This window comes from Phallusia mammillata, chromosome 6 (genome assembly GCF_965637545.1).
Source record: "Phallusia mammillata chromosome 6, kaPhaMamm4.hap1.1, whole genome shotgun sequence".
NCBI classification, from domain to species: domain Eukaryota; kingdom Metazoa; phylum Chordata; class Ascidiacea; order Phlebobranchia; family Ascidiidae; genus Phallusia; species Phallusia mammillata.
This window is the reverse complement of record NC_137257.1, coordinates 16,372,478-16,390,771: the sequence shown is the minus strand read 5'-3', so window position 1 is coordinate 16,390,771 and position 18,294 is coordinate 16,372,478. Positions and strand designations below refer to the sequence as shown.

General features: G+C 37.9%; 1 protein-coding gene across 1 annotated transcript; it reads left to right on the top strand.

Moving 5' to 3' along the window:
• Positions 1 to 6,519: 6,519 nt before the first annotated feature.
• Positions 6,520 to 18,276, top strand: LOC145232014 (cholinesterase-like). Its single transcript, XM_080096500.1, has 10 exons — positions 6,520 to 6,776; positions 8,045 to 8,268; positions 9,358 to 9,574; positions 9,731 to 9,943; positions 10,485 to 10,743; positions 11,075 to 11,199; positions 11,720 to 11,899; positions 13,299 to 13,529; positions 15,851 to 16,032; positions 17,092 to 18,276. The coding sequence occupies exons 1-10, from the start codon at positions 6,535 to 6,537 to the stop codon at positions 17,214 to 17,216; spliced, it is 1,998 nt and encodes a 665-aa protein (XP_079952626.1). The 5' UTR covers positions 6,520 to 6,534; the 3' UTR covers positions 17,217 to 18,276.
• Positions 18,277 to 18,294: the final 18 nt, after the last annotated feature.

Genomic DNA, 18,294 nt, shown 5'->3' with positions numbered 1-18,294 from the left:
TTTTAATTAGTCGCCATGGTTCGATGCACATATCTCTCCTTTAGGCTTTTAATGTCGATTTACCGCAAATCTAAGATTGTAGTCGCAAAATCATGGTACAAGTATAATGATAAGAAGGTGAAGTAACGTACGAGTTTTACCCTTTTTGCTGCCTTAACACAAGCTTACCGCAATTTCACATTGAACTTGGACAGTTTGAAACTAAACAGGTCTTGGATCCAGCATTACAAAACCGCCGACAGTCTGGTTACAGTTACTCTTAAGAAACCACTCGACTAGCATAACTTTTCCAATGTTACGTTCCACAAAAGTCCTCAAGAGACGGCCTCAACTTTATATGCCCTTGAGGATAGGGCAAAACTAGAAAAACGTGTGTATTGGCAACATTTGAACTGGAGATGAAAATTCCCTCGTCGGTTTCTGGTGTTTTCTCCATGCTACACGTCAGTAAGTTGACTTAGTTTGTAGTTAAATCTCTGCGTGGCATCAGCACTTTTGACGTTAAGGACCCAAAATCATCAACGCAAGTTAAACCAGTCTTAAATTTGGGGTAAACAGCGGTTTGAGAAGCTGAAGCACAAACATCAAAGCTAACATCACGAAACAGGAGTTGTATACTGCACGACGTCTATGGCCCACAGGCGTTTTGATTGATGCGCTTGATAAATACGTTATATTTATCACTACCAGGCCATGGAGAGGCTATTTGAAAAGACACGGTTCGTGGGAACCCTATCAACTATAAACACCTCGTATTGTTGTCGACACAGTGACTTTTGTATGACACACTATGTAGATAAGCGTGAAGTTCAAGCTAAAGATTTTACGAGCTAAAACTGCAACGCATAAGCCTCAACCACGCTTCAGTGCCTTTTTGCCCTGACTAAACAAATTGTTTGTTTGCGCCTCAAAAAGGGAGGCATTTTTGATGGCACATGGCGTTGCGGCAAACTGGCAAAGGAAATGACGTTTTTTTCAAACTGAAAGCTGCCTAACGTCCAGAACATAACAAAATATCCTGAAACATAGTTAAGTTAACTCAACTTCAATCTGACAATCCTAAATATCACCATTAGCGTTTGAAATAGGTTTTCTAATTAGCTGAAGATAAACAATAGTAGGAGGTGATAAAGCTGACCAAATTAAGCGCACACCACATTTAGACAGACTTTGATGTTTACGTTCCTTACACAATGTTTCCTATTGAATATCTAAACTTGGTCTTCAATCTGCCTTGCATGTACATAATACAGCCAGCTAGCTCTGATTTCGCTGGCTATCGACTTAACAGTCATTACATGCCCACACACATCTCCACACAAGCTTCCGCAATCAACATAACCCTTCCTTTCTCACAGATTGAAGACCTTTTGGTTTTACTGATAGTCAGCATGTTTCAAATTGAAAAACTGGCGTTATTATTATTACAATACTCGCTTTTTGATGACGTACATAGTTTCATCATCAATATATGGATTACAGCATACCTGTCGTCCTGTCAGCACTTGAATTCACTCAGTAAACGAGTTTTATACCTTAATCTTGTTTCATCTTACCAGCCATTGACAAGCTGTATGCAGCCTAGCTTACCAAGGCTGTCAAAGCGTATTCGTTCGGTAGTAAAGCCTTTTGCAGACTTACAATGCCAGTAAACACACATTTTTACAAGGCAACGTTCGCATTCAAATACGCTGAACATGCGCTTCGCCCAAGGGGCCTGACACAAGTATTTTACGACTGTATAAACGGCGGTCTTCTTTACTGCCATTGGTCTGTATACTTACATTGTACAGATCCTACAGGCTTAAAATTACTTTTGTGACGACACGTTAAGCTAAAAACGCTATTAAAAGTGTAAACACTGTTTATCGCATGAAGCCAGGACGGAAATTTACTCATGCGTTCAAACTTGTCATGTAAACAAATACCTATTGTTCACTGTCTGCTGCTGTGGAGTAAAACTGACTAATATTCACAACACAGACGCATAAACTGAACAGTTTGACGCCGCAGCAGCCTAACCAGCTTTTCCTGTAATTGTTGGGGCAATGAATAGGCCCTATCTGAATCTAATTACAGTCCTGTCTCGGCGCGTATATCAGCTGATTGCCAAACGCTTCATTGCGCTCGCAAAGAGAAAAAGGGGCGGGTCGGGTTCGGGCCTTTTTATAATAGGCTGCTTTACGACAAAATAATAAAGGACTGTTGTTGGGCAGAATTGCTGTTCAAATGTTTTTCCTCGTATAGGTCGATATGTTTGGGTCGCAACTAGTTTTTCTTTTCGAAACTGGCGTTTCATGAGTTAACATTTATGCTTGCTTTAACTGTATTAATTTGATTTTTTTGAGAACTTTTTTTCTTGTTTTTGAAGCACTATATTCATGTTTGGTCAAACTGTCTACCATCTGTGCTTGTCTGTCAACAAGCTTTTTTTCGGAAAAAAAGGACAATAGTCACAACATAATCGCTATTAAATCGTTTGGTCAACAGTCGTTGGTACAAAAGTGACAAGTACTAAATCACTTTCGGTATTATATGTTTATTTTAAATGAAATGCAAACACAAAACTGCTTTCAAAAACAAACTACAAAATCCACCTTAGCTATCCGCATGCTAAACGAGGATTGAGTTTGCTTAAGATTTTGGCATGTTTCTCAGGCAGTTTTTCGTGTTCTAAGATCACATTTTAATAATTCATGCGACCTCATATGAACAAAATGCCGACCAGCATGAATTTTTCACGCATACCTTGTCAGCCAACGCTTGCTTGCTACGCTTAGGCATGTACTTACCTAAGTTGGCCTCGAAGCCCCAACCGATTTGAACGGAGTGAATGCAGAAATATTTAAACGCATAGACGTGTTTGCATGAATGCCTAAAACAAAATAGGAACTAGCTAATTGTCTTTTGAAATAGGGCCTTTGTTATGCCCAGCTTAGTGAATGGATAATAGCACTCCAAAACTGCCATTGTTTATGTAAGTTTCGCTAGTCATGTTTAAAAATAAACTTCAGGAAGCTGATTATTCAAAGTAATAAACCCTAGGAGGCTAATAAAAACTTAACAATAGGTACTGGTTTTTGAAATGATTGTTTGTACGATTTTTCACATTGACCAAAGTCCAATAAAACTGCTGAATGCACAGATAAGCTAGTCCGAAAGTGAAAGTGGTTGATGAAGCTAACAATGAAAACCGTTAAAGTATGCACGGCAATCACAATAGCATCTGGTGTATCATTTACTGTGGCAGAATGGTGGCTTTATTCTTCTGTATTGGTACTTATGAGTTTGCCGAAATATATACATTATAGGCTAGTTTTATGCACTTCACTTTATACTTCGAACCAAAACTGGGAAGCGTTGCGCAAAGAGCAAAGGTTTGTTTGAATTCAGAGCAGGCATCTTGTGGATACCATAGAAACTGGTCAAACCATTATTTACTCTAACGCGGTTTGTTTTGAAAACAATAAAGCACAGTATGTAAGCGTATGTACAACATACTAATCGTAAGTAAATAACGTTTATGATGCGACCCTAATAAGTACACTGAACAATCACAATTCCGTTTGCTCCCGAGCTGTTAAAGCAGAAATAGAGAAAAATGTCGTATAGCCTATAAACACAGAACCCCTGGGGGGCCATGGGCCCTGGTTGAGAACCACTGATCTAACTCATTATACAGTCGGCTTGCATAAAATTATATTATTTGACTTATTCTCGTTTTACGTGACATTGAGGATGGAAAACATTGAGGATGTAGGATGGAAAATCTCTTAAGCTAGTGTACAACAATTAAAAGATACATACCATAAGCATACCGGCTTCTTTAACGAGAAATATTTTTAACAATTTTCGGTGTCATTGTGTTAGCACAAGAGCGCTATCTAGCGGTTTAGCGTAAACAAAGTTTTCGTGGATCGATAATGCGAACGTATTTTGGCTTTTGATTTTTTAGTGATGCAAAATAGGTTTTGGATAAGTTAAGTTGGTCACAAAATGTGCAGTAAAGTATTAATTGAGCATTAGATGTCGTCTCAGTGTAGATGCTTACATAGTTTAAACGAATCAAGCGGTTAAAAAGCCAAAATTTACAGACCGAATATTTGAAGCAATTACAACATTGCGTACTGTTGTTTGGAGCCCTTACCAGTCGTTTAGTGATACGTTTGTAAGACTGTGTTGTTACGAGTCGGTGTAACTGCTTTGTCCCGAAATGAATATTCACATACCTAAGCATTCATTATTGTGCATGATTCAGCTACGTGTGTCAACAATGCCTTTGCAACCCATTGAACAGCCCCTGGGACTTTGTCTTGTCAGCAAATAGAGGGTATGCATTCCAAGTACCTCTGGGAAGCGTCTGTTTATCTGCTGACATTTCCCCGTTCCCCGTTGAATCTTGCCTGGCGCAACGCACTGCTGTTTCGCCAATGACGTGGTATTTGCTCGTGCTGTCAACCTTCCAAAGTGGAATAGGCTGATGACAAAAGGCTTTGTGTGCACGTGATTGCCCAAGTGCTGCAGTTTGAGTTAGCTTGTGTTATTTTTAGCCCCATTGAAGAAACATCTCTTGAAAGGTCATGGTGCAGTATTAATAATCTGTTAGCAGTGTTTAAAAACAACTAATATGACAAAATGTAGGAAAGTTGCTCAAGTCATCATTATATGGACGTATGAGGTAAGTGGCGTAATAAAGACGACATTAGGGACAGCTGAGTAAATTCTCATGGCCGTGTAATTGGGATAACAAAGTTTATAGTTAGACCGTGGGTTTAAGAGGGCTTTAGTTCTTACGCTTTTAGGCAAGAGCATTTACAAGGATAACTGGTTCGAAGCGAGTGCTGTGCAATAAAATGTAAACAGTGAGATTGGACATTAGACATGACTTTACTTCTATAAACAAGTTTTGAGGTGATTGGAAACAAACCATTTAAAATCATTTTTATCGCGGCAATCAACACGTTATAGAACGAAACTATTCAGTTTTAATATGTTTGCTGGACGCTGTAGAAATAAACGTAATACAGAACTCATGTATTAATTAAACTTGGCTTGAAATGTTTAACATTTCGATAAGCCAGCTAGTTGGAGCGTTGACTAAACTCTTTTTTGTAACCCTACAGTACGGCAAAGTGGAAAATACATTTGACACCTTTTTAAAAGTCATTTGCTATTATTTGTGTCAGATCAAAGGCACATTCGAACGAGCTCTCAGCTGGAACTGTCAACGCGTCATCACTACGCAGTTAAATGACGTTGCGTGGTACCGACCCTGTAAAAAGAGTAGCTACAATAGCTAGTCTGGCCATTCATTAAGTGGTCAACTTGCCAGTGTTGTTAAATTGATTTTACGCCAGTTGATCATTTGTGCAGTTTAAACTTGGTATAGGTGTTAGCAACTAAAGTTTGACAGAGCATGTTTTCAATGAATGGACTTTACTTTATACATAAAGTAAAACATGAAGTAGATATTTTGAATTGACGAAGACATTATTTTAAACCATTTTGGCTTTGTTTACATTTAAAAATGTGTATTGGCATAGTTATAGTCAGTTGGGAAATGGCATCTGCGAAGAAAGATGCTTAAAATTTTGGAAAATATGAAAGCAACCTCAATAGAATGAAGGGCAACGTACAGTTTCAAGGTGTATTTGCCTTAGAGTCCGAAATAGCTGACAATTGTCATCTAAGCAAAGGCGTAGGCATAACGCCTCTGATAAGATGTGTATTGATCAACCGATAAGTGCCTTTGTGTGTCAACAAATCAGTCAAAAGGGTAAACGAAGACCGCCGACTGCAAACAATTCTTTAATTATTTATTCCAATGGTTTTAGCGAGCGAGCGTCAATGTTTAGCAAGTTTTCGCGGCCAACGAAGCCTTGTTCATTGATTTACCGGCCTATAGAGTTAAGTTACTTGCTGGGCCTCTAATTTATTTTATGGTGGGTATTGAACTGGCAATTTCAAAAGCATGTCATGCTGAGAACGGCCTCTAGACTAAGAAACGTCTAATTGGTAACATCAGTCCAACGCTCTTAAAAGTTAATACTCTCCTTTGTTTAATTGTCAGCTGAAATGTTTTAGTATTATATCCTAGCGTACAGAAGCACTGTTGAATATGTTAGAGTTGTACAAAACATCGCAGAAGTTATGTTTAAGGTTTTAAATTACCTGTTTAAGGAAGCTTTAGTCATCGACGCTGAATACATGAGAAGGAACAATGGTCACAGAAGTTTGAGAAATGCAAACTGCTAAAGTTAAATTGAGAAAACACTATGCTGGTCTGAGTAATGATAAAAAAGTTAGTATTTGCAGGAGCTATTGACTTATAGCTGAAAGTTATATTGACAATGTTAAGCCGCCATTTTTTAGTGATTTGTGAGGATATATGTTTTAAACTTATAACTTAGCAGACAGGCGCAAAACATACAACTTCGAGTATAGACTATCAAACCTTTCTTGCTTAAAGAACCTAAAATCGTTTTCTGCTGTCAAGTCAAACTGGTTTAAAATATGTCTAAAAGTGTGGAGTGAATGATAGGTGCACTCGCAGTCACACTGACATGGCAATCAATTGTTCAACAGGCGGCCTTCCTCGATAGCATTAGTTCTGTGTTGTTAAATATTTATGCGATGAAGTGCCCTGAGTATTGCTGCTTGCTGCAGGATAGCACGTGGAATATGCGGCTACTATGTTTCGCCGGCCTATTATGTTTACTGCTGTGCAATGTCGTCAAGGCTTCAGAACAAACAGTAGGACCTACAGCGAGAACCACGTACGTATAAATCATTTTATGAGTTGTAAATGATTACTAGGGATTTGACTAGTAAGTCAATTACTTTTAAATCAAAATTGAATGCTTTTTATTGGGACTTTAATTTTATAAGGCATTTTATAAGGCATAGGGAAGCTACTATCATAAATGCGATCGACTAACTGTGCCGTTATCGCTGCTGACATGATTGAAGACTATGATTAGTTTGATTTGGTTTATTTGGAATTTCCTGATGGTTAACAGGTGTTTTTTGGGACTCACAAGCTATTTGATTGTCATTTGCGACAATTTAGTGACTGTGCAAATACTGTCGGTTTTCCAGTTGACATACAGTCATGCAGAAGTGCGTCTAAATCACTGGTGCACAACTATTTTGTTATTGACGGTGGATCACTGCAAATGTTTGTTTGATTGTTTTAGCACAATAAGCGTACACGAAGGCTGATGCGTGTGGCTACTTGGCCGGTAACAAATCTTTCTAGTCTCACAAAACTAATTCGGACCAGTTTTTATGTTTAGCTAATATCTCTTTTTAATTTACGGCCACTAGTACTATTTTATTACAAATGTTGTAGTAGGACCGGGCTTTTCGGTTCGGTTTAGGGCGTTAAGCAGCTTAAGTTTAAATAAAACGGTTTTGATTACGGCCTGACGTTGCGCTAGTCACATTTGCATCTAACTTTTTAGCCCTCAGGGGTTTAAAAATAACGGGTCCCCTTACACCTTTTTAACTTATATATTGAAAATCACAAGTAGTCAAAAGTATGTAACGTCCCGTGAACGCGCCCCGGTTAAAGGGCGGAACATCACACGAGGAGAACATTAGCAGTTAAGTTTGCATTCGTTATAGTAATTCACAGTTAGAGTCATTAAACACATATGTACAAAGTGACTCACCAATAATCGTCAACACGAAAATAAACGGCTTTTCTAATACAACCGACGCAGCACCGTGCTCCACGGAAGTCAGCAACGAAAAGAACTAAACCACGTTGCGTTGTCACACAAAACTGGCAGTAGATTATTACGTCACACTATGCAATAGATTGCAACACAAGTTGCTATGAGGGAAAGCGGGAATCCATAGAAATCGGCAATTACTGGCAAATATGATGCAATTGAATAAAGTAACATGAAGTCAATAAACAAATAAATAGCATAAGTCAATATGTAACATTGAAAATAACGTAAGCAGTTTAGCAAAACTTAATGTCAAATTGGCAGACCGTGAACTTATAAGCTTCAAAACCTCATCACTTGTTGTACAGACACGGATCTGTCCAGGGAAAATTCATGTCCGTGGATCTTGGCGCATCCGGGCAGCGTGAAGTCTCCGTATTTCTAGGCATACCCTTTGGGCGTCCACCAGTCGGAGAATTACGTTTCGCTTCTCCGCAGCCGGCGCTCTCATGGGATCCAGATATACGCAAAGCCGTCGAGTTTGGGCCGACTTGCATCCATGATGATGACACATACTTTCCTGGTTTTCGGGGTCAGTAATGGTGAATAGAAAAAGCATTTTTTATTTATGAATTTATTTGGAGATGAAAGGTTAAGGTCAAGTATTTTTGATCTAATCGTTTGCAATGTTGGCTATGACTCCAAGTTGAAATGACGGGAGTTTTGTAAACAAATGACACATAATTCAGGGCTGCAGTATATTTTGCCGAACATGTTTTTTACAATTTAATGAAATAATAAAACACGTTTGGTTTGCTTCATGCAGACTGATTGGTGTAAACTCCAGAGCGGGGGTTCGCAAATACTTTTTGTCGCAAACCATATAAAGTTGCAATATCTCGCAACCCAAATAAACTGTGACATATAAGGAACATAAATTGACAAAACTTTGCGAGAAATCAATGGAACATAAGAAATCTTTGAGTTTTTGAAGTTTCCATGCAAACCAGAAAATAAAATGTTGATAAAACGACACACTCAAGTTATTCTTCACCCCAAGTTGGCTGTATTTGAGGCCATATTTAGGTCGCGATCCATTATTTGCGGACCCTTGGTTTAGAGTAGTGATGCACCGAACCCGCCTAAAAAAGTTCGGGCCGAAACCGAATATTCGGCCACGAGGCCGAATAATTTCGGCCGAATCAGGCCGAACCTAAAATCCTCGTTTCTTCGTATATTTTCAACTGAACCTTGTGTCGTTGATGCGAGTGAATTGAATTAGGACCAATCAAAATCAGTTTCACAATGCGGATCAGATTTACTAAACTTGTAATATTTTGCAGACAACGTGGCTCGTATTTTATAGACACAAAAATTAGTTAATTTGTGACGTTTTGTATTGGCGATAATGATAGTTTAGGCATTTATTCCATGCAATCAAAATTTCGGTTTCGGCCGAATTTTTAAAAAAGTTCGGGCCGAAACCGAAACATCGAAAAACAGCGTATGCGGCCGAAATGTTTCGGCCAACCGAAACTTCGGTGCATCACTAGTTTAGAGTACTTTATGAGGCCTTAATGAAAAAGTAAAAATTACCTACAAAATAAGACAGTCGTAAAGCTTAGGATAAAGTCAGTAAGAATGGAAACAACTATTGCTTTTATATTTTACCCATGTATAGGAGCGGAAATGTGGAACTCACCAAACAACAAAAGTGAAGACTGTCTTTATCTCAACGTGTGGACTCCGTCCGACTTAAGTTCGTACTCACAACCACTTTCTGTGATGGTGTGGATATTTGGAGGGTCGTTTTTCAGCGGCACACCCGCCCTTCCCTTGTATGATGGACGTTACCTGGCTGCTGAAGGTGACGTTGTTGTCGTATCGGTAAACTATAGGTGAGTCCACGATGTTTGTGTGTATCTATATAACGTTGTACGTGTCTTTGACATGTGTTAATTACTGCTGACTATGCATAAAATGAGTTCTTTTCGGTTTATTTCATGTAAATACAAATTACCTTTTATTTTATGTTTTTTTTATGGTAATTTCAGACTTGGACCGCTGGGGTTTATGCCTCCACTCGCTGGGGAATATCCCGGGAATGCTGGATTGCTTGACCAGCAGCTGGGTCTGAAGTGGGTGAGGGACAACATACGTCAGTTCGGTGGTAACCCTGATGACGTCACTCTGTTTGGGGAAAGTGCGGGAGCAGCTTCGATTGGCTTACACACTGTAGCGCCATCCAGCAGAGGACTGTTCAACAGGTGTGTAGCTTATATTGTCTGTGCAAAGCCGGTTATTTTTCACCACTGGGGTAATACATAATAGTATTGAGTTTAAGATAGGTTAAATGTGCTTATCCCTAATAGCAGTTTCGATACAGCATCGGAAACCTGCGCTAAATACATAAAAGGTTTTTTTGGGGGCACGAATTTGTCAAAAGCCGCCGAGAGTGTGATAAGTGACAAAACAAGCTGTTCACCGAATGATTTGAAATAAATTACTTTGCATTTGCCAGCTATAGTGAAATCCGTATGAAGGTTTTCGTTTTCCGCGTTTTGTGAATGTTACGTACAACACAGTTTTTCAGTTTTTTGTCGTTTTTCCTAAATTGTTATAATTTAGATTTTCCTGCATGGCAAAATGTATTCAAGTATAACAATGTTTACTATTTCGTGGCGAACATATAATGTAAATTTTTCAAACCAAGGTGCTTTAAATTCCGTTTTACTCAATTATGCAATCCTGCATTTAGTTCTACACACAGCAATTAATTTTGTGACCCTTTACTTTTGATATACACAGAGTCATTTATCAAAGTGGAAACCAAATGACCCCGTGGTCGACCAATACGCTGGACGTGGCCTTAAAACGGGCTCGACAACTTGCTAAAAATCTGAGTTGCCCCAACACCGAAACCTCGAGCGAAATAGAACTTCTTACTTGCTTGCGATCGAAGACAGCTCAAGAGGTTTTCGGAGCTTCGTGGATAACTGCTGAGATTTTTGATTTCCCATTTGTGCCCGTTCATGGAACCGCGTTTCTGCCTTTATCTCCACAAGAAGTAAGTTTCTTTGTTGTTCATTTTCTCTGTTGCCCTTTGCACCGTCTATATAATGATGTATTTTTGGTTTCGGCTAACTGCAGACTTTGGTAAAAGACATTAAGGGATATTATAAATTGTGAGGAAGTTTGATTAGTTGATGACCTAGTTGTTCATTGAAAAGCTGCTTCTTTGTACCCCAACGCTGGTTCGACCCGATCTCTTGACTTTTGATAATCTTTAAGCGCTTACACGAACGCCAGTCACAATCTAGAAGACAAAAATGTGTTATAAAACTAACAGTATTATGTATTATATATATTGCAGATAAATTTTTTGTTATTTTCTTTAGGTCACGAAGCAAGGACAGCATGCTCCCGTAGATGTATTAGCTGGTTACAACACAAACGAAGGCTCATATTTTAATATTTACACTTGCCCGGGATTTAACATTTCAACCGACAGTCTCATTACCAGGTAGGGTCGCGCAGTGCTGATGGTCTTGCTTTACACTTGCTAGCACTGAATTTTAAACTTTTGTCCGCTGGCCCACCAACCTTGATTTACACACAAGCAATTACAATACGTTTTGTAAACCACCATTTTGCTGAAACACTCCCGCATTTGCATTGAAGTCAATAGAACCCCTAAGCGATGCCTTGTTTTCTTGAGACAAAGTTTAAAGAAATGTTGTAAAATATAAAATAACAATATAGTCAGCAAACTTGCGAGTTTGTCAATTTTTGAACGGATAAATATTATTAAGAATGTGTTTTTTTTATTGGGAAAGTATTTGACTTGCATGTGGATTTAGTGTGGTTAGATTTCGGTATACTCGGGGTTTGACACAAAAGCGAGAATTGTTTTACAGTACTTGGTTATTTCAGAAAATAATGTTCGCAAAACTTTTCAAACTTGAAACACTGTCTTGAAACATTTTTGAAACGATTTAACACTCGATTTGCCGTTTCTGTGTTAAAATGAGAATATTTGCTAGAGATGAATACATCAAAGGTATAGAACTATGTGGATTGCGAACAAACGCAATGGGAAGATCTGCTACAGCCTTCCTCTACGCTGATTGGTCGAATCCCAACAACCCCGCCCAGTATCGGGACGCACTTGACCGTATCGTGGCTGATTTTCATATCGATTGTCCAACCAAGTCTATGGTGAAGTAAGAACGGTTTGGATTGTAGAATAAATATATATTAGCCTAAATATACAAAAGAATAAATACATAATATATATGAGGATGTAAAATTTAGTACGGAGTTGGGCCCTATTTTTGAATATTGTAAGAAAAATCTCGGACAAGGGCTATAATGAAAAGGGTCCTTGAACAGTAAAGCTTATTCCAGTTGAGTTATCTGCCTAAAAATTTTTCAAGTTGTCATGTTTGTTATAACATAAGTTACTTGTTTGGAAATACTGATAATTGTTTTGGCATTACCCCATGCCAGAAACCGATAATAAGTAAAATAACCTTATTCAATCAAAAAATAACTGCCAGAGAACTTGTATATGTAGAATACATCATGTAGACGTTTCAAGTTGTCAATCCAGCTAGAGCCGGCCTGCACTGATGATGACAACAGCGATTGTTAAAACGTCTGCATGATGTATTCCATATACAAGTACTCGGGCAGATATGTTTTTGATTAAATTAATTTTCAAGTCCATGTATAGTGTTCCTAGCCTTTTAGTTGTTTGAAAACAGCCGTATGGCACATATTTCCTTCAAACAACGCCCGTTTTACCAAACCCGTCCTCTTTACCACTAAAGCATCTCTCATTCACCCAACATCTTAGATCGGACTCCAGCAATAGCACTGAGTTAAATTACGAGGCCACCACGACCTTCTCGCGCTACTCGCGTTGCGTAACCGCATTCCACTTTACTCAAAGGTCACATAATCACAACCCTGCCTAAGTGACGCCCCAAACGCGGCTGCAACGCAAGGGCAAGAAGTCAATTAGATAACCACAACAGCTTGCGTACAATTACGCGCTTTGTCCTGGGACGCTGTATAGCTCTTGCTAAACGGCGCTGAAAAAACTACTCCTTTTGAGTTTGAGTGATAAGTGGAAAATTCATTGTTTGCTTTCTTAAATTGCTTTAAGCGTGTACAAATATTACAAGGGAACGGAAAATAATAGATCTCGGAATGAAAAAAAGTTGTATTGCATAAACACACATTGGTTAATAATGTCATCAGTGTTTTCATTGTAGACCACACTTAAATATCTCGACCCAATTCTATTTTCGACATATCGCATGCTATCTAACAGCTCAATTACGTCTTTATTTTCTTGTCATTATATGTTCTTAAAGTGGTGCCAGAAAATAGTTTTGTGCGGTCAACCTTGAGGTTGTGCTGCACTGATCTACCACAACTGTTTCGAAAACTGTCAGTTTTTTGTTTGCAAAACGTCGTGTTTCCATTATGAAAAGCATGATTATATGCATTAACCTTCCTCTTTATTGAACACAACATATCTTGTTTATACAATGTAACGTGTACACGGTATATCACTTTTGTAGCATTGCTTCAAGCTACTTTCCTGCTTGACAGATTACATTCGCAACACTTCTCCAATCGGCGTGTGTATCTTTACCACTTCGATTATCGCATCTCCAACAACGCTTGGCCTTCTTGGGCCGGTGTAATGCACGGTTACGAAATCGAACTTATTTTTGGCCTTCCATTTTTCGGGGATTTTTCCTACGCAAGTGGGTATGGTGACGTCGACAGACTGGTGAGCCGCCGCATGATGCGCTATTGGACCAACTTTGCGAAATATGGGTAAGCAACCGTAGCTGATAGTTATTAGGAGATTAAAGACTAAATTGAGTTGTTTCTGATTGATTTGTAGTTAGTTGATATATATTTTGTCTGTGGATAGAATAATGCTAAATGGGATTATGTTTTTCAATGAGTCGTAACAAGCTGAGCGTAAATAATACATTTACCCAATCTATGTTTTGAAGTTTTATTTTTTAACGAATTTAGTTCAACTTATTAAAATAAGAAACATAGGTGACTAAGACGCAGTTTAAACCAATATATTTACTATACTTTTAGCAACCCAAAAGGTTTGGAGCAAACTGTTTAACCAAGTTTAAAGTTTAAAGTAGCCTAAAGTCGTCTTTAAAAGTCGACAAAAGCAAAAGTAAACTAAGGTCAATGTGACAAACACAAACATTTATTACTAGCATAAACCAATCAGTTGTTGTTAAGATTGTCGAAAACAAAAAGTGGTGTAAATACACTAAAAGTTGCAATGTATATGTAATGGAGCGAAATTGGAAACTTGGGCTGACTTGACACTTAAACCTCAACTATGCCAATAAGTGAAGAAATGTAAAACTTGTTTTGTTACGGTTCAATAACAGCAAAATAACCCTAAACATGGGTATGGTCAAAACGGTTCTGTCGAATACAGTGATTTGCCCGAGACCCTGAATTTTTGATACATTTTCAGCCTTCACTAAGTGTTACTTGCATAAAAAATATACAAAAAATATACTTCTCAATTTTTGCCGCTTCACGAATACATCTAAGAATCAGATCTTAAAAACATTTGTTTTTTGACAATTTTTTTAACAGTATACATTTGTAAAAATGTCCTTTGCTGTGTGATAAGTCGATCCTGTCATGGTATTATGTTTCCATCGCGATGTTTTGACAGTTTCCGCTATGATTAACAACGTACTGAGCTTGTGTGTAAACTTGCTAGGTACCGTTTGAAGTTTAACCACGATTGCTGGTGTCGGCTTACGCCTCTTGTTTTCCACCGCTTATTCTCATGTTTTGCCGGGTTTTAGGGCGAACGTCGTGCGCAAATTTTGCCGCCAGTGTTTTTTTAGTTAATCCACCTTTTGCTCTGACGGTCATTGCCCAAAAACAGAGCTTTCACATGTGGACTTGACAGGCCAACGAGTCGAGTCACATCTGCTGGTTTTCTCACGGAAAAACTGTTTTGAATGACAGCACGGACGCATGCGAAACGACCTCCCATAATCCCCACATGTTTTCAGTGAAAAGCGATAAACTAGAAAACAAAAAACAAGTGGGTTGACTGGCCTACAGGTGTTTTTTTCTGCGATAAAAAGAAACCCTTAGACAGAATAACACATAGTGATTTCAATTCCCAAAAAGCGTTTGTAAGTTAAAATGGTTTAAATCTGCCTTTGGGGGTCTTTATTGAAACTCTATTCGCCAAAATGGCTGGTCTAACTTCGACAAATTGCATAGTTGTACGTTTTGGTGACAAAAAATATTGAACTATTTGTTAAGCCTAACCTCAAACTAGGATTAAACAATCCCCGAATCACAAAAAGCAACGAAACTTTTTCATCCCTAACCAATGTCAATACTTGCTCTCGAGGTTGAACTTTTGATGACAAGGAAATAATTAGGCCCTTTGTCGGATTGCGCTGACTTTCAAATTAAGGTTGAACGGTTTTGAACCCTTGGTGCAAAACCTTGTGCAGAAATGTAGATTTTGCTGCTTTGAATTCAAAATCACTTTTTGCTTGTGATTTTGTTTTGAATATGTACATAACTTTGCAAATATATATATATATCCAGTATAGTGGGTAATTTTTCGACAGCCGGTTCTATCATAAAAGTCATATTTTTCAGCCGGAGTATTGACAGTAAATCCAATGAAAGTAACCAGTAATGCTATCCGGTTCGCTGATCTCATGAAATTGCGCGAGACGGTTCTATAGAACCGGTGCGAACCGGCTGAATCCCACCACTGTATATATCCCGATGGCATATACATACAAAAACTTATTTTTTTTAAAGAAATTAATAACTTTATTCAATATACGAGTGCAACATGAAGCTGTTTGAATTTCCAAAATTCTTTGAACTTTGACACTTGCAAAATATTAATGCAACAAGTGTAACTGAAAAAAATATTTTTAGCTGTACTCCAGTTGGGTCATCACTTAATGTAACTGAAAAATATGGTACATGATTGTATTTGTTTCGATTTACCTTTTGCTTGTTCTACTAAAATCAGTTTAAAATTGTAGGGCAATTCAAGTTTTTTATTTGTGAAGTCGCCTGCCACGCTACAAAGATGTCAACCACGTTTTTTTATTTGTTTGCAGAGACCCCAATGGTGATCTTGACGAAACCCTTGAAAGCGACGAATATTGGAGTCCATTTGATTCGTCGAGGCAGCAGTACCTCGAAATATCAGCGCATGAGGATATTATTCGATCCCCACTAACATACCCAATGCAATGCGCCTTTTGGGAGGATTATATACCGGGCCTTAACCTAGCTACAAGTAAGTTACAGCGTTTGAACCGGAACTGGAGGTGATTTAATTATCGGTTTCAACAGTAATCCTGTTTTTACAGTGCTGTGTTGAATTCCATGCAGTCTAGAATCGTGAACGCTGCATTAACGCTACCCTAAGTGGCTACAGTTGATTCTTTGCCATTGCAATCCACAAAAGCACAAAACGTATGCGCTGAAGTAATTGGAGAAACAAATTTAAGCCGGTTTCCCGCGAAAAACGTTTTAAGTTCGGTTTCGTTGCAGTTTGGGTTCCATTACAATGCCTTTACAGTCTTGGAGTATTGTTTTTATAGGATTGAACTTCGTGTGGTGCCATAAATAGCGTGTGGTTTGTAAACGGTCGTTAGTAGCTTTCAATAACGATTATCATTCCAAACTGCTTTTAAAGTCACTGGGTGGCGCCAAGAGCAAGTCCATATCAGCAGATGCCGATATTAAAATATTGTTATTAACTGACTTAAATATTAAAAATTAATTAATATTTTCACACAATTTCCAGTGGGATTTCTATAGTTTGCGATAAACCATTAATAAACGACATTTTTTGTTGGAAATCTTTTTTGACTTCAATTCATGTTCTAAGCATCGCAAACACCCATTATTTCTTCAGGACCTGAGACAAAAATATTGGGGTTGTCGGTTTGCCTAATTTACATGGTATTCCAACGTCAATTCAGAAACAATTTTAAATCAACAAGTCAAATTTGACATCGAAAATAACATTGAAAACCTGTAGAAAATTAAGTACCACAAGAACCAATACAATATGACATTTTGAAACATAAGTTTTTGCCATTGTTATAGGCATTCATCTATTCTGAGCCTTCAGCAATACAACAGGTGCACAAGCCTGAAACTCCCGAAATGGCTGAGCCCGAAATGTTGTAAGAATAAAGCTAAATCCGGGTCAAAGTCTTTACCAGAATAAAATTACAACCCAAAGCCAGCCCGAACCCGACCCATAAAGCCCAACTCTGCTGCGAACGTTTTGACGCGGCTATACACACTATTCTGTTTTTCGTGATTAAAACATTATTACTTTCAGGTGAAATGGATGAGATTGAGGCCGAATGGAAAATGGGATTTCATCGATGGAGTCAATCCATGGATTCATGGGATCGAGCGTTTCGTTCTTATTCACGGGATGAAAAGTCGAGATGCCAAGATTGACACAATTTATTTTTTGTAATTTCTTTTTCATTTTTTTGCCATAGAATGATTGCATATTTTTTATCGCCCTTTTTCTGCTGGTATCAAGCGATTGCGAGTCTGAAGAGAAAAAGAACACATGCACGATCCTACCTATATTGCGACAAGTAACGTTTATAGAACGTGATATTTTAATAAGACAATATTATAATGGTTAACGTTTACGCATGGTATGCATCTTAAAACTTTGGTGGCCTTTCTTAATACTTGGTGAACGGAATGTGTTACATTGTTGTTTTGAATAGTGATTTTGTAATAATTCTTTCTCTCAAACGCGTTTTCCTCATGTGGTAAAAGGTATCTTTGTAATGTTACCTATGAGTGTGTTTAAAGTCTTAGTTGTATAACACACTGTTATAAGCGCTGGTCAAAAAGGTGGTTTATTGGTGGCTTTGTGAAATTGATAAATATGTTTCTGAAAACTAATCTTTGATTTAAAACTAGAAACTCGAGTTCTTTTTGCATCAAACTTATAGGTCGTGTGTTTGAAACATTGCGTAAGATTTTTAAAAATATAAATGATAACACCGTATTACCTCAGCACTACATTTAGTGTACAAATTTGCACTCGCTTTATTTAAACGCTTTAGATAGGTTGGTATTTTGTGAAAAATTGAGTAAATTTAACAATTAGTCAATATCAGTGGGGACTAGAAAAACATGTTTTCTTTCTTTGATGAAGTTTCATTTTCACCTCAAATGTGGTTTATGTTGCGTTTTATTAAACTGACTTGTTGCATTTATTAAACAAGACGGATTTCATCCAAACCAATGTATTTTTTTACATGACCATAGCATCGTCAATTATTTGACAAATGTTGCCTTATATGTAAGTTATGATTGTAAACCTGTGTAATCTACAAATAACTCTTTGGGAGCAAAATAGTTGACGAAGCAAAAGTGCTTCGTAATCTGCTTCGCCAACTATTCTTACAGATAATTCCATACAATCAGTGATCGTTGACATAAGATATCTACTCTTTGCGGGATTTTGTAATAAACAATTGTCTTTGGAAACAGATTTTTTTTATGTCGTAAT

Excerpts from the sequence above, each read along its gene's own strand:
- LOC145232014 (XM_080096500.1), top strand. The coding sequence starts at position 6,535 with ATGATAGGTGCACTCGCAGTCACACTGACATGGCAATCAATTGTTCAA. Across the intron at positions 8,269-9,357 it reads ATACTTTCCTGGTTTTCGGG|GAGCGGAAATGTGGAACTCA; the intron begins GTCAGTAATGGT and ends ACCCATGTATAG. Across the intron at positions 10,744-11,074 it reads TGCCTTTATCTCCACAAGAA|GTCACGAAGCAAGGACAGCA; the intron begins GTAAGTTTCTTT and ends TATTTTCTTTAG.